The 22,240-nt window shown below is 52.8% G+C and overlaps 1 protein-coding gene across 14 annotated transcripts in view; it reads left to right on the forward strand.

The window, feature by feature from the left end:
• The window catches only part of MEGF11 (multiple EGF like domains 11), a 358,471-nt gene that overhangs the window by 108,299 nt on the left and 227,932 nt on the right, over positions 1–22,240 (forward strand). For all 14 annotated transcript variants that reach the window (XR_008299110.1, XM_053223847.1, XM_027067570.2 and 11 more), the window contains exons 2-3: positions 16,017–16,122; positions 20,373–20,474. Coding sequence is in view for 13 of the 14 variants with exons in the window: in XM_053223847.1 (XP_053079822.1) it covers positions 16,025–16,122; positions 20,373–20,474 (200 nt within the window). In the remaining variant the exon portion in view is untranslated. The remainder of the gene's footprint in view (positions 1–16,016; positions 16,123–20,372; positions 20,475–22,240) is intronic.

Here is a 22,240-nt window from a genome sequence, read left to right on the forward strand (position 1 = left end):
GACAATAAATTTCATATATTGAAAAAAATAATAATAAAAATAAAATAAAATAAAATAAAATAAAATAAAATGCCCCTAGGTGATTCTAACATGTAGCCAGGGTGGGTACCACTGCTTAATGTGTGCATGTTTTGGAAGAGGGGTGCTAGATGTCCCTCCTGGAAGGAGTGAACCCCCCACCAGTCCCCCACCAGGGGAGCCTCAGCCCCTACCCTGAGCTCTGTGATGGGGGCAACCCCGATTTCTGCCTTTGCGGTTTCTCAAGGACAGAGGAAACATCAGAGGAAAGGGTGAGCTTGTCAATTCTGGACAAATGTCAGCTTGCTGTCTCTGTGCTCCACTCTGCTCCTGAACCTTTGGGCCTCTCCTCACCACCCACGACCCCAAGTCCCATCTCCGGGTCCTCATCTTTAAAGGCTCTTCTAGGAGCAAAGGAGACAGTGGATGAGGACGTGCTTTGTAAAACACCCACAGGAAGGTGAGGATTTTTAAGATCAGGTGGCGCTACAGAAACTGTCTCCTGAGTCCTGGGGAGGGAGGGCAGGCGGAAATAATTTCTGAGAGCCCCGGGGAAAGCAGGGCAGGGAGGAAAGCTTTCCTGTAGCCCCCCACTCTGCCTCTCTAGTTCATTGCCTCCTCTGTGCCCCATCGCTGGAGGAGAAAACGAAGTACCTGCAGGGAAGGCTGAAGGAGGTGGCAGGGAGAGATCCTGGCTGGCCACTGACCATCCTTCTCTCTGCACCCACGGACACGGGTTTGAATGGGCTGGAAAGTCAGCAGATGCTGAAGTTGACTGAGGGGCTGGTAGATTCGAGGTACCCAGAATCCAACATGCCTCCGGGGGAATCTCACCGTACGCTTGTCCCCAGGCTACCTGGGCCTTGCCCACTCCCAAGGAGCTCTGCTCAAGGGGCTGCCCTTCTCTTTCCCAGGGCACGGTGGAGCGAGAGGAGCACCAGATCTGGGGTCCGAAGACCTGTGTTTGAGGTCAGCTCTGCCATTCGCTGTGGGGCCTTGGTCAAGTCTCTTTTCTTTTGTCCTCTGTTTTCTCACGCAGAAAGAGACCTGTTCGTTGATTCATTGATCCAGTCATTGGCTAGTTATCAAACGTTTAGTGACACTGGCCCTGGGCCAGTGGCTGAGAGCACAGGAGGGAACCCCTCTTCCCCGTCATCTCTTGCCGCAGAGAGTCACTGTGGAACCTTGTAGAGCAATAAGGGACCTTAGTGAGAGTCCAAGTTTGGCTCTAAAACAACAGAACTGTCACTCAGCCTCCCTTCATAAACGGGGAAACCGAGGTCCAGAGAAGCTGTTAAGGGTCTTTCCGTGGTCCCATAGCTGGTAGGTGACACTAGAAAGCTCAAACTCAGGCCTTTAAGCCCAGGTCCTCTCCTCAGGAAGAGACCACGTACTTGAGAAGTGATTCTAGCTCCTCCCTATCAGGACATTGCCCGAAGGGGCACAGTGACTCATTCAGGGTCACACAGCAATTTTGCCAGACGTAGGGAGAGACCTGGTTCTGGGTTTCTTTGTCTCTGGCCTGTTTGATCGGGCCCTTGGCTGGGTGCTCGGCTCAGGCCATCTTCAGAGCCCACGGACACCTCGTCAGCAGATTCTGTCTTCTCACAGCTGTACTAGGCTGGCCGCAGTGCTGGCTTCCTTGCTTTTCCCACATTCATACGCCGCGACACATATACGCACAGCTCTAGCATTTGGCTTTAGCGATTGCTCCGCAGTGGGTGAAATTGGTTTGAAATAAATGTCTCTTCTGCCTTCTTCCCTCGGGGTGATTTTATCCTCAGCTCCACTTTGCGGAGTGATCCAGAGTCTGGCCTGCGTCTGTTCTGTCTAGATAGGTCCTTTTTGATGCAAAGATGTTGCCGTGGCTACTGCTGAGCCCAAAGTTTCTTGAGAGGCCTGCTGAGATGGCTGCTGAACTCCACAGGGCGCTGCCCCTTCCCAGCTGCCTGTGGGATGCTTCCCAGCGCCTGGGGGCGCCACAGGCAGAGCTGAGTGTGAAGAAGGGCTCACCGTGTTCTCACTTTTCAAGGTTATTAGAGTATTTCCCGGGTGGGCACCTCTCATTCCTGGGGCACAAAGCACTGCCCTGCCTTGCCCGGGGAACTGGCCCCTTCTGTAATCGAATAAACTCCGCATCGTAGCCTCCGAGGGCTGGGGGGCGTCTTGTGCTCCATTGTGGATCCCATTCTGATGTCTTGCCAGTTGTAGCTGCCCCGTGCACCCAAACTGGCCCTAAGGGAAGAGAGCGAGCTGTCCCCAACCTCTTCCTTGAGTTCTCAAAGTGCAGCTGAGGCAAGATTGGTGCATTTAAAGAAGGTAGTTAGACTAAGGGATGACACAGGGGAAACACTACACACAGGATATTGTAAAGCAAGATAATCTGGTCCAGGGGGTCTGGCTTCCTCATCTGCACCCTTGGTTGTGCTCAGGAACATCACCCTGCAGGGTTCCTATAATGGAGGCACACAGCCTCCCCACCCATCTCCTGATGTCAGAGCCATAGGAACCTTAAAGACCATCTAGAACTTTCTCAGTTAGGTTCCAGAAAGAATTCAGCCGTAACACCCTATGACGTCCTCTGTCTTGTAATGGATCCTATGCATCTAGAATGGTACCTGTTATGTCCCATCCTTGGAAAAGCTGAGAAATAGTCACTGGAATCCTTTTCTGGGCTCGGCGGTTCAGATGAGGAACTCTGGCCAATAAAGCCTTCCTCGCAGCGAATAAGCATCAATGAGGCAGGAGACTTGCCCAAGGTCACACAGGTAGCCCAGGCCATTCCTTCTCTCACCATAACGTAGTGCTGTCCCTTCCTCCGCTCACATTTAGTGATCTCAGAGGAGGCTCTGATCCAGAGATGGCCCATCCCTCTCCCAGCACATCATACCTGGGACACATGCATATATGTGTACACACACACACACACACACACACACACACACACACACAGGCTCTGAGTCTGAAGAGCAAAGCCATACTTGGAAGCATAGTGATGGACGAGCAGGTGGTCCCGAGTTCAGATCTAGTTCATCCACTTCTGCACTGTGAGCCTCTGCAAATGGAGACCACGACACCTGCTTCACGGAGCCACTGCGAAGGCTGAATGGGATCGGCCAGGTACCGGGCACAAGGCGGGCTCTCCAGAAACTTTCATTCCTGCTTTCCTCTGGTGCTCAGTTAGCTGCTCCCTGGTTCACTGTTTGACTCCGTCTACCTCCAAATGCTCATCCAATAAGGGATATTAACAGAGTGTTCTTAGTCAGTGCTCTCCAGGCACCGAACATGGCATTAGCATATAGTGCTCACTTGAGCTCACGCTGTCGGGCCTGGGCCCACAGACCCAACTCCCACCCACCCCACTTGCTTTTCTCTTTTCTCCCTCTCTTGGCCAAACATGCGTCCTGCGTCAGAGGCCTACCATGGTCATCAGGCTTCTGGCCTGCCCCGCGTTCTTCCTACACCATTGAGTCCCTGTATGTGCGGTGGCCAATTTAGAGATTTGTGGACATACCACAGAATCAGAAGCATAGTGGAGACTTGGCACAAGCTTCCTGTTTCCTGCGTATTGGCGATTCAGCACACTGGAGGGGAGCGCCTCGCAGGCTGGGCCCGCAACCCGGAGAAGCCGGGGCCAGAGGGGAAACCTGTCCCCTCTCCCATTTTGCCTTGAGGAATGGGTTGTTCATATTTCTCAATGTCCTGTGGAGTTGGAAGTGAGACAGAGAGGGCCTTTATGCTGCTCCCAGCGCCTGCCACCCAAATCCTTTTGCAACGTGCCCTGTCCCCTTCTGGCCTTGGGAAGTGGATTATACGAAGTGGGAACAAATCTCTTTGGATTGATCGGGATTTTGCGTGATTTCAGGATCATCATTCCTAAAGACGTTGTCATTGTTCAGGAGTAGGTATGAAGTGAGGGAAAGGAAGCGAATAGGTTACCAGCCCTGGAAACTGTTTTTCAGGAAGGCCCAGAGTGGGGTGAGCCCTGCTCATTTGTGGGGCAGAAACCGCTGCTCTGGGGTAGAAATGGACTGATGAGAACCCAGCCTGACAGGCGCCATTAGGTGCCACCAGCTGCATGGTGGCGTCCTGGTTAACTGAAGGTTTCACCTAATGGGGGTTTGGCTACATTTTCTCTTGGACACTGGTGCTCAGGGTTGCCCAGGGTTGCTCAGGGTGCTCAGGGTTGCCCGTGCCCAGCCGGGCCTAAATCGGCGACACAGCTCCAATCCTCCTTCTTTCCTCCTCACGACCTGCCATGCCTCTCTCACACCTCAGTGCCTCAGTCGGCATCGTTCCATGGAGTGTTCAGGAGGAACCGCTCTGACATGTTAAGCTTTTTAATTTAGCACACACGGCGCGTATATGCCCCCAGACAAAACAGAATTGATTTATAATTCTCTTAATGGAAGCCTAGGCTTTCGTTGCTCTAGAAATAGATCATTACCTCTGCCACCTTTTGTAATTTTTTCCCCTCCCATTTTTCCCCCCACACCACTGTGGTCTAAAAATATGATGTTTCATTTCAGCCTTCCATCGTAAGCCACTAAATGCCAGACATTTCTTTTTAGACCTTTAATTTATAGCGTGTTTGTTCAGTTTTACTTCATTAATTAATGTTCTTCCCAGGCCCCCGTGCCAGAGCCTTTGTGTAATGCTCTCTTACAGTAAGCAGGTGCTTTTATCCTTAATGAACAATTTCCTGGAAAATACTGAAATAAACAACGGTTAATCAGGCCAGGAGCACAATGAATCTGGGAGCTGTGTGCTACTCTGCAGATTGAACCTGGAAGAAGAGGGACAGGTTTTCTATGTGCTGCCCGTCTGTTTTAGTGGTTCCTTTCCTGCGGAGGGAGCACGGGGTGCTGAAGTTCTGGAAGGTGCGTGAACGTCTTGTTCCTCCAGGAAACCGGAGTTCGGAGGAACTGTAGTTTTTCACGCACACATGCGGCTGTGGAGAGGATTGTCAGACGCAGCATAAGCCGGAAGCACAGCCAAATTGGCCTCTGGTTCCAGACTTGGAATCGTCTCTAGCTTAGGCTGTGGGTCAGCAGGGCCTGGGCTGGGCCAAGCTGCAGCCTTATTGAAATTCATCTTCGGTCCTTTGCTCTCCCTTGTGGCAAACTTGCTTCACCCCCAAGGAGGCAGTTCTTGGTCTCAGGATCCGAATAAACTCATTCTGTCTCTGTGCACGCCTCCCCCCCTCCCCAGGACTATTTTGCTGCATCCCCCACCCCACCCCCCCCCACCCCCCGCAAGGCCCCAGCAAGAGGGCAGTGACCATATTTTACCCAGTGTTTTACTGTTTACAGCCCTTCTTGTAACCCTAATCTCTTTGGTTTCTCACAACCCTGCGGGTAGGTTTTCTTACTATTCCCCCTGTACAGAGGAGGAAGCGGGACTCCCAGAGGTTAAATGACCCACTGAAGGTTACACAATTGGTAAGAGATGCTGTGAGATTTGGACCCAGGGACTGAGATCCCAGGGCTCCAGGTTCTTGTTACCTTTGGAGGAGCAAGCCTGTGTGGGTGCGGAGGACTGAGCGGGCCCCGGAGTGGGGTGAAGTGCCCCAGGCTGACCTGACGAGGCTGTGAGCCAGAATTCATCAGTGTCATGAACAAAGGACTGCAATAAATTTCTTTTAAAATCTGAATACCTGATTCATTTATTATACTGGCTAGAGCTGACAGATTCGTACATTATCCATCCATTTTTCTGTGTCGTAAGATCATTTTGGGTCTTTGAGATGGCATAATGTTTTTAATCACGTCACAGATACAATCACAGCATGGACACATGCCATACAATTGTAATGGCAATTTTGCCCCAGCTTGATGGTTCCGAGGGCTGCCTGGGGAGCCCTATAAAGTGGCCTGTGTCCCTAGGGGTAGCAGGCTCAGGGCTGATGAATCCCTGTTCTTTGGGAAAAGGTACCCCCAAGGAGCAGCAGAGAAGAATCTGGACCTGGAGGAAGGTAGGCTTGTTGAAGGCACTGTCCAAAGGGCCCTGGGTTCTTTGTTTCCAAACGAAGATGGCTTTATTGTGGTTTTTCAAATTTTAAAATTGAAGCCAGCTCATCACAGAAAATGTAAATATACAAAAAAATATAAAGAAGAAAGTAAGTCACCTAGAATATTGTCATCTAGAGATTTTTGTTAACATTTCAAATATCCTTCTGGGGCACCTGAGTGGCTCAGTTGGCTAAGTGTCCGACTTCGGCTCAGGTCACGATCTCGCAGTCTGTGGGTTCGAGCCCCGCGTCAGGCTCTGGGCTGATGGCTCAGAGCCTGGAGCCTGCTTCGGATTCTGTGTCTCCCTCTCTCTCTGCCCCTTCCCCACTCATGTACTTGTACACACACTCTCTCTCTCTCTCTCAAAAATAAACAAACATTAAAAAAATTAAAGTAAAATAAATATCCTTCTGGACATCTTTCTGTCTCGCTTGCTCTCAACACCACACACATGCACACCACATTTTATAGAAGTGTGATCATAATGTTCATGCTGTTTTGTAACCTGTGTTTTTCATATGATAATACATCAGAGTTATTTTTCCATGTTGCTGAACCTATGTACATTATCTTAAAATATCTTTGCCTTTCTGATTATAGTGATACTGATGTTTATTGTAGGAAACACTAATATAACAATAAAAATGTTGACTTAGAAGCACAAGTCCTATGATACCGTTTCCAGCTCCCATGAAAGATGATCACTATTAATGCTCTAGTGGATATAGGCTTCCATATTTTTTCCACCCATCAATATTTTTAATGTTGGCATAATATTTTGTTATGTAGACATGGTGGAATTTATTTAGCAAGGGCCCTACTGATTTAGACATTTAGGTTGTTTTAATGCTACAACAAACATCTCTTTATTAAGAGATATTGCAGGAAACATTCTTGAACCTATCCTTGGTCCTGGTCAATTTCTACAAAACAAAAAAAATTGCAGATACTTCTGCAATTTAATTTGTGCTGCGTTATAGACATACGTGAAAACATGTTAGACATTGCCCAGTTGCTTTCCAGAACCCACTGATGCATGTTTCCACTACGAGTACACAAGCATGAGCATCGTCGGGCTTTGGGACAGTAGGTATCTGGCTTCAGAATCTTCTGGCCTAGGTTCATGTGGAAGGTTCCAGAAGGAAACGTGGAGTATCCTAGGCTGATGCCTGTGTCTGCGGGCTGACGGCCAGGCCCTCCTGTTTAGCTCCTGCCTGGGGAGAGGTGGCTCCCATTATGTGAGGGGGTGGAATGTGCCTGATATGGGTGCTGGGTGGGAAGAGAGCACAAGACAAGAGGGCAGTCTTTAATTAGAAGGGTGCTGAGGATTGAGCAGGGAGGAGGCAGGGACTAAGGCGCACAACCATCACAATGCTGCCGAGCCCTGCGTTCCCAGTACTGGACTGCAGTTTAATCCTCCTGAGAGTCTGTTGTTCTCTCATCCTGCCCACGTAGTCAAAGAGGAAAAGGAGGCTCGGAGCAGTGAAATGAGTTCTCCGAGATCCAGGATCAGACTCCAGTTCTCCTACATCCTCTGTCTCTCCCCTTGCTGTGGGGAGATGGGGCAAACCCCGGGTTGGGAGTTGGGTAAGAGAGAGAAAAATGTGAGGAGAGGAAGGGCAGGAAAGGGAGACACACTATAGGTGAACTTGTAGAGCTCAAAGGGTCCAGGAGATGATGCAATCTGACCCCAGCCTTTGGGACAAGCAGAGAATGAAGCTCAGGGAGGGAAAGCAAGCTTTCTTGGGTCACACAGCAAGTCAGTGACCTTAGCAGGCAGGTGGGGGGGGGGGTGTGTGTGCGGGGAATGGGGCCTGTGGAAAGCTGAGTTGCTCCTGAGCAGAGCTGGCTTTCAGGAGGGAAGACCCAAGGAGAAGGGGTTGCCTTGCATCCGGGGGGGGGTGGGGGGGTGGGGTGGGGTGGGCTGTTCTCTCTCCAGAGCGGGCAGTGCTAATCAAGAGTGGCTTCAGAGGCAGTGGGAACAGAGATGGGCCAGATTCAACGTGGGAGGCACCTGCGGGGTTGTTACGCATCGATCCCCGCAAAGGTCTCTGATATCCCATCACACTTGCCTGAGGCTTCCTGCCAGGGAAAGGCTTCAGTGCTTTGAATTAAGCCACATCCTGGGTCCACGGCCCTGTCACAGCCGTTCCCACACACCCTCCAGCAAGTATTTGGTGGTCTTGGGGCAGGGGCCTGCCTGAGTCATCTTTGTGTCCACAGTGACTGGCAAGTGTTCAATAAACGTGTGCTCGGTAGTTGAAAGATGAGATCCGTCTTGACAATTGAACAGCAAAGACGGACCCAGTAGTCACCAAATACATACAGCCAAGCCTAGATTTTCCACCGAGGGTTTTTCCATCAATGTCTTTTTTTTGGTTCTCTCTCCAGCTCCTTAGAAATTCTAGAAGTCAGAATTCTAGAGTTGGATGGATCTTTGAGGTGGGGGAATATGGGTTGGGAGGAAACGAGTATTTTATTGGGTACCTTCCATGTGCCAGATACGGGGCCAAATGCTTTACCTGCTGACTCATTCATATCCTAACAGCGCCGGGAAGTTGACGGTGCCTGATGTGGTCCCTGTAAAACACTCAGCCCTAAGGCAGGTGAATGATTTTATCCAGGTTGCACAGCCAGTGACGTGGAGTCAGGATTCGAACAACGTCAGTCTGGCTTCGGTATCCCTTTCACGTGAGCTCTGCCCCCTGTGTGTCATGTGACCTTGAACCAGCCACCCGGTGACAGTTCCCCCTCCTGGGGGACGAGGCGTTGGACAGTTGAAGCTCCCAGGTCTCGGTGCCTGTTCTAATACCGTGTGGCTTGTTGTTTAGTCAGTCATCCTCACCTCAGCCTACGTGGGACCCTTGATTTTCCAATGGCGGTGATTCTCCAGGGCCCTGTCCCCTAGTGCGCCTTCCTATCCAGACACCTGTGCTTGCATCCTGTAGTCCGAGAAATGTTTTTTCAGAGCGGGCAAGGGAATGGGATAGTCTCCTTGGGGCTGTATGGCCCTGAGGGACTGACTTATCTTTGGGGGTTGTGTGGACGGAGCCATGATTTCAAGCCAGGGCACGTGGGACTCGCACGGTTCCAAGAGAACCCCGTGGCCCTGGGAGGGGTTGGGGGAGAGAAGCAGAGCAGGCCTGGGGAGGGTGGGCTGGGAGGGGCAGGCGGCCTCGGGGCTGGCCAAGCCAGCTGAGTGCTCCCTGATTTGCAGAGAAATGGAAAGATGGAGATAATGGCTTTGTGAGAAATGGAATGGCCTAAGAACACAGATAAGTTTTCTCCCTTCATCTTTGGAGGGGCTGGAGGCTGGGGGAGCCTCTGCTGCCTGTTTGGGAATGGAAGGATTGAGGTCCCAGAACACAGAGGCTGCACCCAGTGGGGGAGGTAGGGGGGTGCTTTATCAGCTCGGCAGTTTCCTCACCCACCCACTTCCCCCTCCCTGGAGATTTGCTGTGCTTTCTCTCCGAGCCTGGCTGATGCCACGGCCGCTTGGTCTATAGGGCTTAAGGGCGCAGGGGACAGGACCGTCTTTTTGACCCTGAATGAATGGTAGGCCTCCGTGGTGCCATTTTCAGGATTTGCAGCCCGAGGCTTCCTGGGCAAGGAGAAAGTAGAATTTATCGGGGCAGTTGAGCCCATACTCCAAGGAGGACGTTTACCATGTCTTTGCAATCCTCTCTGATTTATCCCAGTGGGCAGGCACCTGGCAGGGTCTCCGTGTTGGCACCGGGAATTTCTGCTGCACTCCTAACTGTCAGGGAATCACTCTTTTGGAGATTAAGAGCTGTGGATTTATTTTGAAAACTTTTTTTCTTTTTAAGTGCAGAGAGATTAGAAAGCCTTCGGGCGTAAACCCGGCCCCTGGTGGGATTGCTGGAGGGCAGGAAGCCTCATCAAGGCAAAGGGTGAAGCCTCTTAATTACGGGCGGACCTCAGCTCTGCTTTTCATCTCACATTAATCAGACCCCAGCAAGGCCAGTAAATAGAGAGGGGCCTGGGGACTGGGAACCAGCTCGGAGATCCGTGGGCAGATGAGGGGGAAGGCCTGCCAGACAGGATGATAACCTTGGTATTTGCCCCTCTGAGTGCAAACTTGGCTTTTTGTTTTGTTTTATTCAGGAAAAAAAAAAAAAGAGAGATAGAGAAGCGTGTGTATTTGTGTGTGTGTGTGTGTGTGTGTGTGTGTGTGTGTGTGTGTGTGTTCTATAAATAGAAGATAGAAATCTCTCTTTCTATACCCACATGCTGGGAGGGATGTGAGGCGTTTGCTTTATCAGTTCCAGTTCGGGGGTTGCTTCTGCCGCTTCCCGAGTCTGAAAGCGCCTTTTCATGAGGCGCTCGGAATACGTCAGTCCCAAGTTGCAGCTTGAGCTATTGAGGAGGCTTCAATGCCCGCCTTGTGCTGGTCCCTGGAGCAGATGTACCCCCGCGCTGGTGGGGTGGCCCAGGCGGCAGGCTTTGAATCACTCTCAGGATGTCACCGTGCTCCCTGTATCCACTGCCAACAGATTGATGTCTCCGCGGTGCAGTGTTAACGCAGTGTGGAATGCCCCGTGCAGTATATGACCTGCCATTGGGACAGATCTTTGGTGGCCTCTGTCAGGCCAGACACAAGCAATGTGCCCTGAGGCTTGGGCTGGCCGAGAGGCTGGGAGATGCGCTTAGCTGAAGAGTCAATAATGGGTTGACGAGGGGTATTGAGCCCTCTCCACGTGCAGGCAGGTGCTCTGGGTGCTGAGGACGACATGCACGTGCCAGACCCAGCCTCTGTCCTCATGATGGGTGTCCTAAAAGTGTGCTATCAAGGGAGGGAAAACGATGCGCAGGTTCTACGGCCCAGACGGAAGAGTTGCGGCCACATCTGGATGGCTTAAATAGAAAAAGAGCAATTTCCAAAGCTACTAATAACTGATCAGCAGTGTAGGGCAGGGGCAAGTGCGAGGCACCTGTGTGTCCCTCTCCCACTCGGTGCCTATGACAGGCATTACTAATCGATCATGGCACGCTTTCCCACTCCACCCCCGTTTCTCAGTGTTGCATTCCAAGCAGCCACTACCGATCGATGCCCAGTGTTGTACAAGTGGAAACCTCCCAGGACCCACAGACTAGCGCCTAGCCACCGCCACCCCCGCCACCACTGCAAATTTGTTGGGGACGAAGGGCTCCCTGGATGAGACTGGGATGGACAGAGCAGGTTCCAGGTACGTGGAACAGGCTTCCGTGTCCAAGATTTCGGCACAGTCAGGAGGACTAGGCAGGTGGTGGAAGCGAAGCAGGTGGGGGAGGATTTTTGCACAGATGGACTGTGAGGTCATAGCAACTGATCCCGGGGCAGAGGCCATCTGTTTGTCTGTCTGGCCTCTGCCCTAGTTTTATGCATCTTGGCTGATGTGAGCAGCTGGTGACTGGCCAGAGATTCAGGCTGGACTCTAGGGGCGCCCGCGATGCCAGGACCCTGGGCAGGAGGCGCAGGCCTCCCGAGGACGCTGCCGTCTCTAAGGTCTGCCCAGCCTGCAGGGCTGACCCAGACTGGAACATAAGCCTGGCTGGGAGGAGGGGTCCTTTGCTACGATGTCAGTGTCTCTTAGGTTATCCAGTGGCAGGTCCCCTTAACACCACGTGCCAGGCACAGGGGGCCCTCAAGTGTTAGAATAAACAAATGAATACCAACTCTAAGGATGCAGGCTGATAGGAGCAGGGCTTCCTTCACACTTGCCCTTGATGGAGGGGAGCAGAGTTTTCCAAATGGACCTCTGAGGACCTCTGCTCCTAGCGCATTGACTAGAAGGGGTTGTAGGGAAAACACTGGATCAAACAAAGTAAAAGCAGGTCTCTTTACTCGGGGTCTTCTCAGGGCCTGAGATACACTGGGAGAGTTAAGATGCGGGCATAAGCGTGCAGCATTTCCTGAACTAACTCACTCGTGGAAAGCTCTGGGAGATTTCTATCAGTGGCTCATGGGACTAGTGTTCCACAGAACCCTGGTTTGGGAAACACCTCCCACAGCTGCCCCCACGGCCCCCACGGCTCCGCAACGTCATCTCTCTGCTGCCTCCAGCGCCACAGAACATTCCTGCCTCCCCGTGCGCTTGCTAATGCTATGCCTGCCGCCGAAATGCCCTCTCTCTTCCCTGCCCTCTCTCCGTGTTCTGTCCATCTTAAGTCCGGCCGCTCCACAGAGTCCCCCACGGGCCCCCCAGGGGGACTTCACCGCTTGCCGCTTTATCTCCTCAAAGAGATGGCAGCTGACGCGTGCTATTTCTTTGTGTCCACGGTGTAGCCCAGGTCCAGCTGGTGGTGTTCCAGGAGGGCGCAGATGACCAGTTCAGGCGGGGGGCAGGTGTGCAGACTCATCTCCCAGCCACCTTCTCTCCCCTGCAGCCTCCTACTTGGCTCACTGGGTGCGAAGCAGCCAGACCCCACATTCAGGGAGGAAATTTCTCCATCGCTGGGACCTCAACTCTCTTCCTCTGCTCCTTAATATGCAGGGAGCATGGACAAGAGGGAAGGGAACCAGCTGATCTATTTACATGTTCCCTTGCTCCCAAGTGAAACCAGGGGCATTTTCTTATTTAATTATTAATGCCCTAAATCAGATGGTGCCCGATACGTTAACCTCTGTCACTCCGAATGGAGTCGGCCTAATAACCACTGCGGCAGCATTGATTTTCCCTCAGTCATCTTGTGAGCATATGTCTTTGGGATCCAGCCTCTTGAGAGCGAGAGCCCCGGGAAGCCCCGTTAACGTGCATGGTGAGGGGTTTGCCCGCATAAGGGGGCGGCTCCCTTCTGGCTTCTCTTCACTCTGCCTCAAGTGAAGTGTCTGAGATGAGTAGAAAGCTTCTTCTTCGTCTTTTTTTTTTTTTTAATACTTCTCAGAGAGAGAGACAGAGACAGAGACAGAGCAGGGGTAGGGAGGGGCAGAGAGAGAGAGGGAGACACAGAATCCAAAGCAGGCTCCAGGCTCCAAGCTGTCAGCACAGAGCCCGACGCGGGGCTCAAACCCACAAACCGCTAGATCATGACCTGAGCCGAGGTCGGCCGCCCAATCAACTGAGCCACCCAGGTGCCCCTAGAAATACTTCTTCTAAAACCAGTTACCAAGAGGAACTGACTGGTCTGACCTAGGACTTGACCCCGCCTTTGAGGCGTTATGTGACACATGAAGAACACAGGCTGGAAAAGCTGTCCATGTGAGATGGGACTTGGTAAGCGCTGGGCCGCATGGCCCAGACTCTAAGCTCTGTGAGTGTAGCGTGCCTGGCACCCAGTAGGTGCTCAGGCCCTGAAGGGGAGGAGGGGCTGGGGCCTGAGCTGGACCTTGAGTTGACGGTACTTGCATGTGTAAAGTTGACAATGTCGGGGCGTTGAGGACAAGGGGGCCAGTGTGAACGAAGAAAAGAGCGGGAGAGACCAGTGTGGCCCAGGGTGGGAAGTGTGGGTGATAAGGTTGCATCTTACAGATTGAGCCGGGTTCTGGGAGAAAGCGTGAGGGTGAGGGAACCTGAGGGGAGCCTTCCACGCTCAGGCTGGCCGTCCTTGGCCGTCCTTCTCAGCTCCCTTCCCACACTTCCACAGAGGCAGACTTGGCCTCAGATGGGGGACCACGTGGATGCTGGTGGCAGGGCTGTTCAAGGGTTGGGTGCGAATCCCCCCTGCTCTGCTGGCCTTCACGCCACAACACGGACAGAGGAGAGAGGCCGCCGAGCTGCCTGGGTCCTTGCCTCCTCTTCCTGGGTGCTTATCCAAACACCCGTTCCCGCCCCCACCCCCTCCTCTATGCCCCAATATCCGGCGGGAGGCAGCTAAACTGCCCTGCCCAGATCGGACTCAGGAAGGAGGTTTTCAGGAACATTTGGAAAGATGTCCCAAATTCTAGCAACGATCCAGCTCCCTCCATCCCCCACTCCTATCCTGTCACCATGGATCCAAAGGGGCCAGAGGAACACTCTCTTCTAATCCAGGTGGCTTTATCCTTTGATGTTCTAAGCTTCCTAAGTTTGAAGATGCGGTCGGGAGGTCCACTCAGGAGATCGCTGTAGATTACAGGAGTGACCAAATTAATGAGACAGGGCTGTGGAGAGAACCAGAACGAGGCATTCTCGGCCCCTGGCATCCTGACTCTGTGCCTTTGGGAGCACCGTGTCGCTTCCTTTGTTCCTTGATTTAATTTAGCTGATGGCTGATCAGCCCCCCTCGCCCTGGAAGATGATTCTTCTCCTACACGAGTCTCCCTAAAACATGATGCCACGTCCGGGCAGACTCTTTCCGGGATCGGCTGTGGTTCCTCTTCTCAGAGGGGAACGGGCTGAAACGCCCTGCGGCCTCAGTGCTGCGTGGGCTCCAGGCTGTGCCCAGCTCTCTGTGGAGAGGCCCGTTGGGGCCCCAAGGACGTAGGGGGGGAGTGTGAGTAGGGAGGGGAGAAAAGTGGCTGTGGCCTGAGTACTCCTGGACTTTGCAAATTGAGTGGGAACACCAGAATTGCTTTTCTCTTTCCTACCTGATTTCCAAAATACGTGTAGCCAGATTGTTTTCAGATCTCAAACAGAAAAGCCTCATTAATCATTAATTTGGACCCCCACAGTTGTACAGAACTTGTGACAATTTGTTTATTTTTGAAGGAGCTGCTAAGAAGGAGTTTAGTGAGGAAATTACTGGGGATGGGGAGGAGAGCATTTAACCTTTCACGAAGAAAGACAGGAGCTCTCTTTAGCTTCCCTCCAGGTACAGATGGGGGTGTGTGTGACATCCCTGTCACTCTTGTCTGTCCCTGAATAGGGTGAGTACTTCCTCATCGGTGAGCTCAGGGCCAATGGACTGGATCCTCAACCACTTCAAGCCTGGGGACCCCTTTCCAACGTCAAAATATTTTCTATACCATCCCCGCCCCCAGTTATTAGCAACTGCGTTTTTTAGTGTGTCAGATGGAGAAGAAAAGCTACTCTGAATTCAGTAAAGCTTTTAAGCAAATCACGATAGCATCTGTGTACACATGAAAAATAGTGCTATCTTTCTGAGCCACAGTGTTCATTCATTTTAGAGCTGATGTTTGAGCACATATGAATTCCAGCTCCCCGGGGCAAGTTTCCCTCCCCCTTTGCCCCCAACCCCTCCGCCCCCGCCCCCGGAGGTGGGAGCCCTGGACAGTTCTCTAAGGCTGTAGGGTCGTGGGGTCCTGGAGCACCAGGGCAGGAAGGAGCCTGGGAGGTTGACATCTGTGTAGGTACACTTGACACCTGCCACAGGCTGTCACTTCAGGGGCCTGGATCAAACTCTATGAGCTGCTTCCTCAAAGCCCCTCACCAGGCCTTCGTCCCTCGGTGGGAGTGATGTGTACATCAGTGTGGGAGTCAGAGACTGATGCCCCATAGCAGCAAGAGAAGCAAGGTCCAGCCTTCTGGGTGGTCTGGAAGGATCTTCCCAGCTCAGCTTCCCAGCTCTGGCCACAGCAGACACCTTTCTTCTCTTTCCTTTTTGCAGGAAGGAGTAGGGAGAGAATTGGATGCTCCAAGCATACCAGAGATGAGGGAGAACGGGCAGAGGGAGGACATTGCGTTTAAAGATCAGGGGTTCTTTGTCCGAGGATGGGCTCAGGGGCCTGAGGACACCCCGGTATCGCAGCCAAATGTTGTGCATGTGGGCATTTTTCTGGGGAGAAGTTCTTGAACTTTCCGGAGATTCTCAAAGGAGTTCCACGAGCCAAAAAAACTTTCAGAAGCTCTGGCCTGGAATTTCAACTTTTCCCTGACTCAGGCTTCCCACTCCCCGGTTACTCAGAGCTGGTGAAGTGTTGCTGTGTAGTCAAAGCCCGCGAGTGTGAAATATCAAATGCTCATTACATGACGTCGGGGGGAAACTTAGTCTGCTTAGCAAGTCTATTTTGTTGTTTCGTGTGAGAAGTCTCCGTGCCAAACAGATGCCCGGGAAAACGGTCTGATTAATGACGCTGCTTCCTTTGTCCCCTCCCCCAACCCCCCACAGGGCCCGGGATGGCACTCTCCGTGACAGGGCTCACTGTCTTCTCTCTCCTGCAAACTGCCCTCTCCCTGAACCCCGAGGACCCCAACGTGTGCAGCCACTGGGAGAGGTAAGATGTGGATCTCAGATGTCCAGGCACTCCCCGAGGGCCTCACCCTGGGCTTGGCACTGTTGGGACAAAAGCGGAGTCGGGAGGTACAGAAGCTGCCCACCGTGGGCCTGTGGTCCAGCTGGGGACACAGCACAGACGCTGGAAGACAGGACAAAGCAGTATGGATTCTGTCTGGGACTCAGGGCTGTGGGAGGGGGTTGACTTAGTGATGCAGTGTGATAGATGACAATGAACTCCGGTCCTTCCCCGCACTGGCCCTCCCTGACCATTTTCCAGAGGCCCAGCGGGGCTCAGTGCCCGTCCACAGGCAGGTGGGGTGCGGTGAGTGACCGCAATCCGGATGTGCTATTCTCCGATGCTGAGATGCCGTTGCTGCTGCTTCCCGCCTGGTGTGGGCAGGAGGGGACCGGGGAAAGAGCGGCCCGGGGCCTCTGCAGAAGAGCTGGCTGCATCTTGGCTGCAGTACTGGGTCCGTGGGGAATGGGCCAGGGCCCTGCAGACAGCCTGACTTTGAAGTACAAGGTTAAAGTATTGATTTTGGTGAGCAGAAAGATAGTGACCGGAGACCCAATCAGGAAAAACCGAATTAAACCCTGGAATTGATTGGCCGCGCTGACCAGGACGACTCTGCCACTTAGATGTTAATAAATCAAATGAATAAAATTAAGATGAGGGCCCGGTGGGGGAGGCAGATGGTAGAGGACAGGCGAGTGGGGCTGGCCGTGCTCCGTGCTTGCCAGGGTGAATGTCCCGGCCCCACGACAGGGAAAGGCACCCCCCGCCCAGGCCACCCCAGGCCCTGGAGGGATGAGGGTCTGGGGGTGCAGAGGGAGTGCCCCTACGCCAGTATGCGCATGTGCGGCAGTGACTGGGCGCTCTGTGGGGGTCCCCACAGAGTCTGCTGGAGCAAACCGACACCTGTTAGGTGCAGTGGGAAGAACACAAGGTCTGTAACGAGAAGACCTTGGTTCACTCCAGTCTGGATCCTGTCACCTGGCAGCTGTAGGACTTTGGGGCAGTGTCTGAACCAGCCTGAGGCTGCTTCCCCACTGTCAAGTGGGGGAGAATAATTACCCTGGGCTCACAGGCACGTTGGAGGATCGGGGTACCAGTGTCACGAAAGGGCTTTCGAGACCGCAAAAGTCGATTGTTGTCTTTTCTTGGTGACGCCTCTGGCTTTGCAGGAACCGGTTCTCACAGACTTTAAAGCACATGGGGCTCACCGGAGGTGGGCATGGAAAACAGAGTGTTCTGGGTCCTGGCCCCGGAGACTCTGATTCTACAGGTCTGGGGTAGAGCCTAGGGATATGCATTCCACATGGCTCTGAGGTGACTCAGGCTTCTTGCCCTTCTGGTCTTGGTGAATTTAAACCTTTCTTTCCCAGAGGGTGAGAGAGCTGTCAGGTGAAGTTGCACACTAGCCTCCCTGGTTGACGGATCCCAGCCTCAACAGCCCCCTACTATCCACGTGATCCGAGGCTGAGACATAGTTGCTTCCTGAGGATGGCTGTGCTATGTCCCCACCTCCAGGATACCTCCTCCCGTCTGCCCTTCTCTGCCTTCCCCAGCTCTTCTAACTGGGCCCTCTCCTCCAGGGAGCCTTCCCTGATGGCAGGGCCCATCCTCACTTCCCTCTTCTGAGTCCCAACTGTGGATCTGTTCAAACTGAAACCAAATTCTCTAATTTCCTAACCACCCCCCCTCCCCCCGCCCTCCCCGCGACATTAATAAACTGGGAATAGGAAAACACTCTGAACTGAGCTTGCACTGAGCTGGCATTTCAGGCTGATTGGGCTATCAGCAGAGGTGATCATTTGATGGGAGGACAAGGATAGACCCTATGGCTAAAGTGAGGTCTGGGGGCCCCTGGTGCTTCTCCAACCCTTAAGGGGGAGGAGGCCTCGCAGACAGTGCCCCATGACACCGGGTGCCTTCTTCTTCTTGGCTTGCCCACCTGAGCTCCACTGCGTACTACATATGGACAGATTTAGTCTGCATCGTTCCAGAAACACGCCCTGGTCCCCAGAGACCGCTTAGGGAGACTTTCTCAGCTGGATTAGTGCTTCTGGCGGGCTCCTTGTTAATTATGCCCCTCCACCATAAAACCCAGCGGAAAGACCTCCCCTGGCTGGTAAAGCCCAGTTCTACAAGATTAATCTGGTCCTTCATTAGCATATTGGCAAGCGAGCGTGTTAAACCGCCCAGCCATGAAACCAGGGGCACACTCTTCGCTCCGGAGACTTGGAATTGATTCAAGGTCTCACTGCCAGACTCACTCGGCCCAGGGGACGCCCTGCAGAGCTGGGACCGTTCCCCCCATGATACTCTCCTCACCCGTCTGTCGGGCTGATGCCTCTTCTCTGAGCACCCACTGTCTGTGTCGGGACGGGAAGGGGTGCCTGAGTCCCCGAGTGTGTAGCAAAGGTGGGGAGCCCATTCTTCGTGTGGTCTTGCTCCTCCTCTCCCCGCCACAGCCAGGGAGGAAATACCTCAATGTGTAGCACAGGAGGTGAACCATTGCAGTCGTATAGCAATGGTGGCCAGCGTCTATTGGACGCTTACGGTGCACCCATTAAAAATTTTACGTGTGTTATCTTGTGCTGACAATTTTACTTGTTATCTTACTTTATCTTCCCACCACCCTGAGAGATGGACACTCTTGTTGCCTTTCTTAGTCCTCACAGTAACTGCGCCAAGTCCTTGGCAGTATTTGCCATGGATTTACAGGTGAGGAAACGGAGCCTTCCGTGAGTTACATAACATGTCTGAGGACGTGTAGCTAACGAGTGACAGGGTTCAAAGGTGACCCGGAGCCCACGCACGCTTATCCAGTCATTCTTCTGCCCTAAGTGAGGTAGTCAGTAGCCCTGTGGGAGCATAGGATCGTGGAATTTCAGAGTTGGAAGGGGCCCGTGGGAGGTCAGGGGTAGGTGCCGAGCTGCCTCCGTGTCCCCGAGCCTGGAGATGAAAAAGGGTTTGTGGCCCATGTCTGCGCAGATGTGTGCCTCTATCTCCGATTGCTGCTTGCCGGCTGATAGAGGCTCAGCAGGGACCCTCATATCCTCAGTGCTTCAAAGAGCCAGAGAATTTCCCAGCACCCCCGAGTCCCTGGGCCTTGCTGACTGCTCCTGGCCCCGCTTTCTGAATTTTAGATCTTTGACCTTTCGGGCATGAGAGAGCCTGCTGTGGACCCACTCGGGGAGCTGGCCTGCTCAGCCCCCTTGCAAGCAAACCAAGAGCTTCCTCAGGCAAAGCAGACGGGCTTTTATAGCCTGGATCTAGCCATCTGGCCCAGGTCAGTGAGCCGTCTGGGGGGAAGCGGTGAGGAATACCAACCTACATAAAAATGAATTCCTGAAGTCTCAGCTGGGGCCCTCTCCCAGCCTGCACAGCAAGCATGAATCTTCCCTTCAGCATCCCGGCTCGACCGCCTTTTCATACAACTCCCGGCAGGGGCGGGCAGGTAGAAAGACATATGGGTCAGGCTGAGATCCGCCCCCCTCTGTGACTTCTACCCACTGTTCGGGTTTACAGCCAGCAGGCAGGATAACGAGGTACTACTTGGATTAGGGGATCTGGGGCATGTCCTTGATGCTCCCCCAGCTATCCCGGAGACAAAAGAGAGCGGAAGGTAAGTGACCTTGGGGAGGTCACTTGGTCTCTGTGATGTTCATTGTCCCTGTTTGTAAAATGAGGCTAGCAGTGCCACCTGTCTTAGAAGATTGTGAGGATTAAAATGGACTCAAACACTTAACACAGGGCCTTTAATGAGTATTCGCAGTTATCGGTACCAGCTGCGTGGCCCGCGCAACCGGCCTCTCCCTGAGCCTTAGTCTTTTTCAGCTGTGAAATGGGACCACTTTGCTATAAGGATCGGCTTCCCTGTAGACGCTTTGAAAACCATAAAGATCCACACAAAGTATTTTGAAACTTGTTGGCTCTGCCTTCCAGAGCCACGTAGAATAAACCTAAACTCTGCTTCGTTCATTCTCTGATAAATGAACTGGAATTTCAGAAAATGAACCGGGCCCAAGGGCAATAAGGGATGTGCCTTGGATCCAGCCTGGGGTCGGGGAGGTTTGATTGCTGAGGGCATGCAGGGCAGGAGGAGGATAGCGGGGTGAGGGGAGGTTTGAGCCCCTGGACACGTGGCTGTGGGCCCGGCTCCCCTGGGGAAGGAGACCCCATACCAGCTCAGCGTCTCAAGTGCTGACCATAGCTCCTTCGTCCTCCCGCCTGACTTTCAGCTATGCGGTGACTGTCCAGGAGTCCTATGCACACCCCTTCGACCAGATCTACTACACACGGTGCACAGATATCCTCAGCTGGTTCAAGTGCACCAGGCACCGGTGAGTACCTCTCTCGGGGGGGGTGGGCTGGGGAGGGGGTGCTGGACCCTCAGAGTGTGGCTTTGTGCCGGGTAGTAAGAGTCTCCTGTGGCAGCCGTAGTCAATGCACTGCCATCTGAGAGTCCCTGCTGAGGGCTTCTATCTGGCCAGAGAAGCTTATGGGCAGGGTAGGATAGAAGTGCTAGAGAATTCCTGCCCTTGGGGGCATCTCTCACCCAACGAGAGATGGGGAGTTGGTGGATAAATCCCCTGGTTCCCTCACTGGAGGGTAGAGGGGAAAACTTTGAGGCGTATTCTACACATATCCCAGCATACCCTGAACTGGCTGCCTTTTCCACCCTCTTTTTCCCTCTCCCCTCCCAGGGCTTCCTTACATTACCTCCCAAATAAACTCCGTGTCCTTGAATCTTTGCCTCAGGGTCAGCTTCAAGGGGAAATACAACCTAAGACAGAAACCTCAGAGCAGGGGTAGCCCCATGCCAGGGCATCTGGTTTGGAGAACTGAGCTCAGGATAGGACTTGGCACCCCCCCGGCACCTTGGCCAGGCTGCCCATGGGAGACACTCAGTCTAAATGACTGCACGGGGCTCCTGCTCCCTTGTCTGCAGCGCCCCCCGCAGGTCACGCCATTCTCTCATGTTGCTGGGGGAGAGAGGAGAGGAAGGAAGAGAACACGTTTTGTTGGATGACCCCGGGCAAGCTGCTTTATTTTGGGATTCCCAGTGTACTCATCAAACATACAGTGATCCTTGCCCTGCCTACTCACAGGGCCCAGTGAGGTCAGGGATGTGAAAATACTGGGAAAAATACAGGGGAAGATGGAAAAAAGCGAGCTGTTAGATCCGGGCAAGGTGGCACTATTATCTGAGGGTAAGCAGGGGAATGAGGGGGACGCCATCCCTTAGGTTTCTTTCCTAGTTGCTCAGCATCTGTGTTGGTTTCAGATTCCTTTTGCTTCCTCCTCCTGGGCCTAGTCCCTCTTTGTGGTTTATGCCTAAATCACGGTGGGTAGCAATGTGGCTGGGGAAATTTGCTCTACGTTGAAAAGCCAAAGTCCTGGTTTTCATGTCTGAGCGTAGGACACGATAGCTGCTTTTAAAACCCTTACTGGCTAATTCCAACATCTGGGCCACTTCAGGGTTGGTCTTCATGGGTTGTCTTTCTTTAATATAAGTGATATTTTCTAGTTTCCTTTTTCTTGAGAGAGTGAGGGAGAGAGAGAGAGAGAGTGAGAGAGAGCGTGAGTGAGCATGTGTGAGCAGGGAAGGGGCAGAGGGAGAGAGAGAGAAAGAGAGAGACAGAGAGAGAGAGAATCTTAAGTAGGCTCCGTGCCTAGCATGGAGGCCGACACAGGGCTCTATTTCACAACCGTAAGTTCATGACCTGAGCCAAAACCAAGAGCCAGACACCTAACTGGCTGAGCCACCCCGGTGCCCCTCCAGTTTCTTCGTATGTCTAGTAATTTTGAATTATATTCTGGGCATTATAAACAGCAGAGACTGTAGAGACTGAGTTCTGTTATGTTCCACCTGAGAGTATTGATTTGTTGTTGTTGTTGTTATTGTTTTGTTTTAGCTATCAGTTAACCTGGCTACAATCAATTTCCCATTCAGTATTTTTAGTCTTAGCTGGACTGTGTGGGACCTGTCCTCCACACACATAATTCAGGGGCCAGGAGTTTGGACAGAGACTTTTTTTTTTGTTTGTTTTGTTTTTTTCAACGTTTATTTATTTTTGGGACAGAGAGAGACAGAGCATGAACGGGG

The sequence above is a fragment of the Acinonyx jubatus genome, chromosome B3, assembly GCF_027475565.1.
Source record: "Acinonyx jubatus isolate Ajub_Pintada_27869175 chromosome B3, VMU_Ajub_asm_v1.0, whole genome shotgun sequence".
NCBI lineage: Eukaryota > Metazoa > Chordata > Mammalia > Carnivora > Felidae > Acinonyx > Acinonyx jubatus.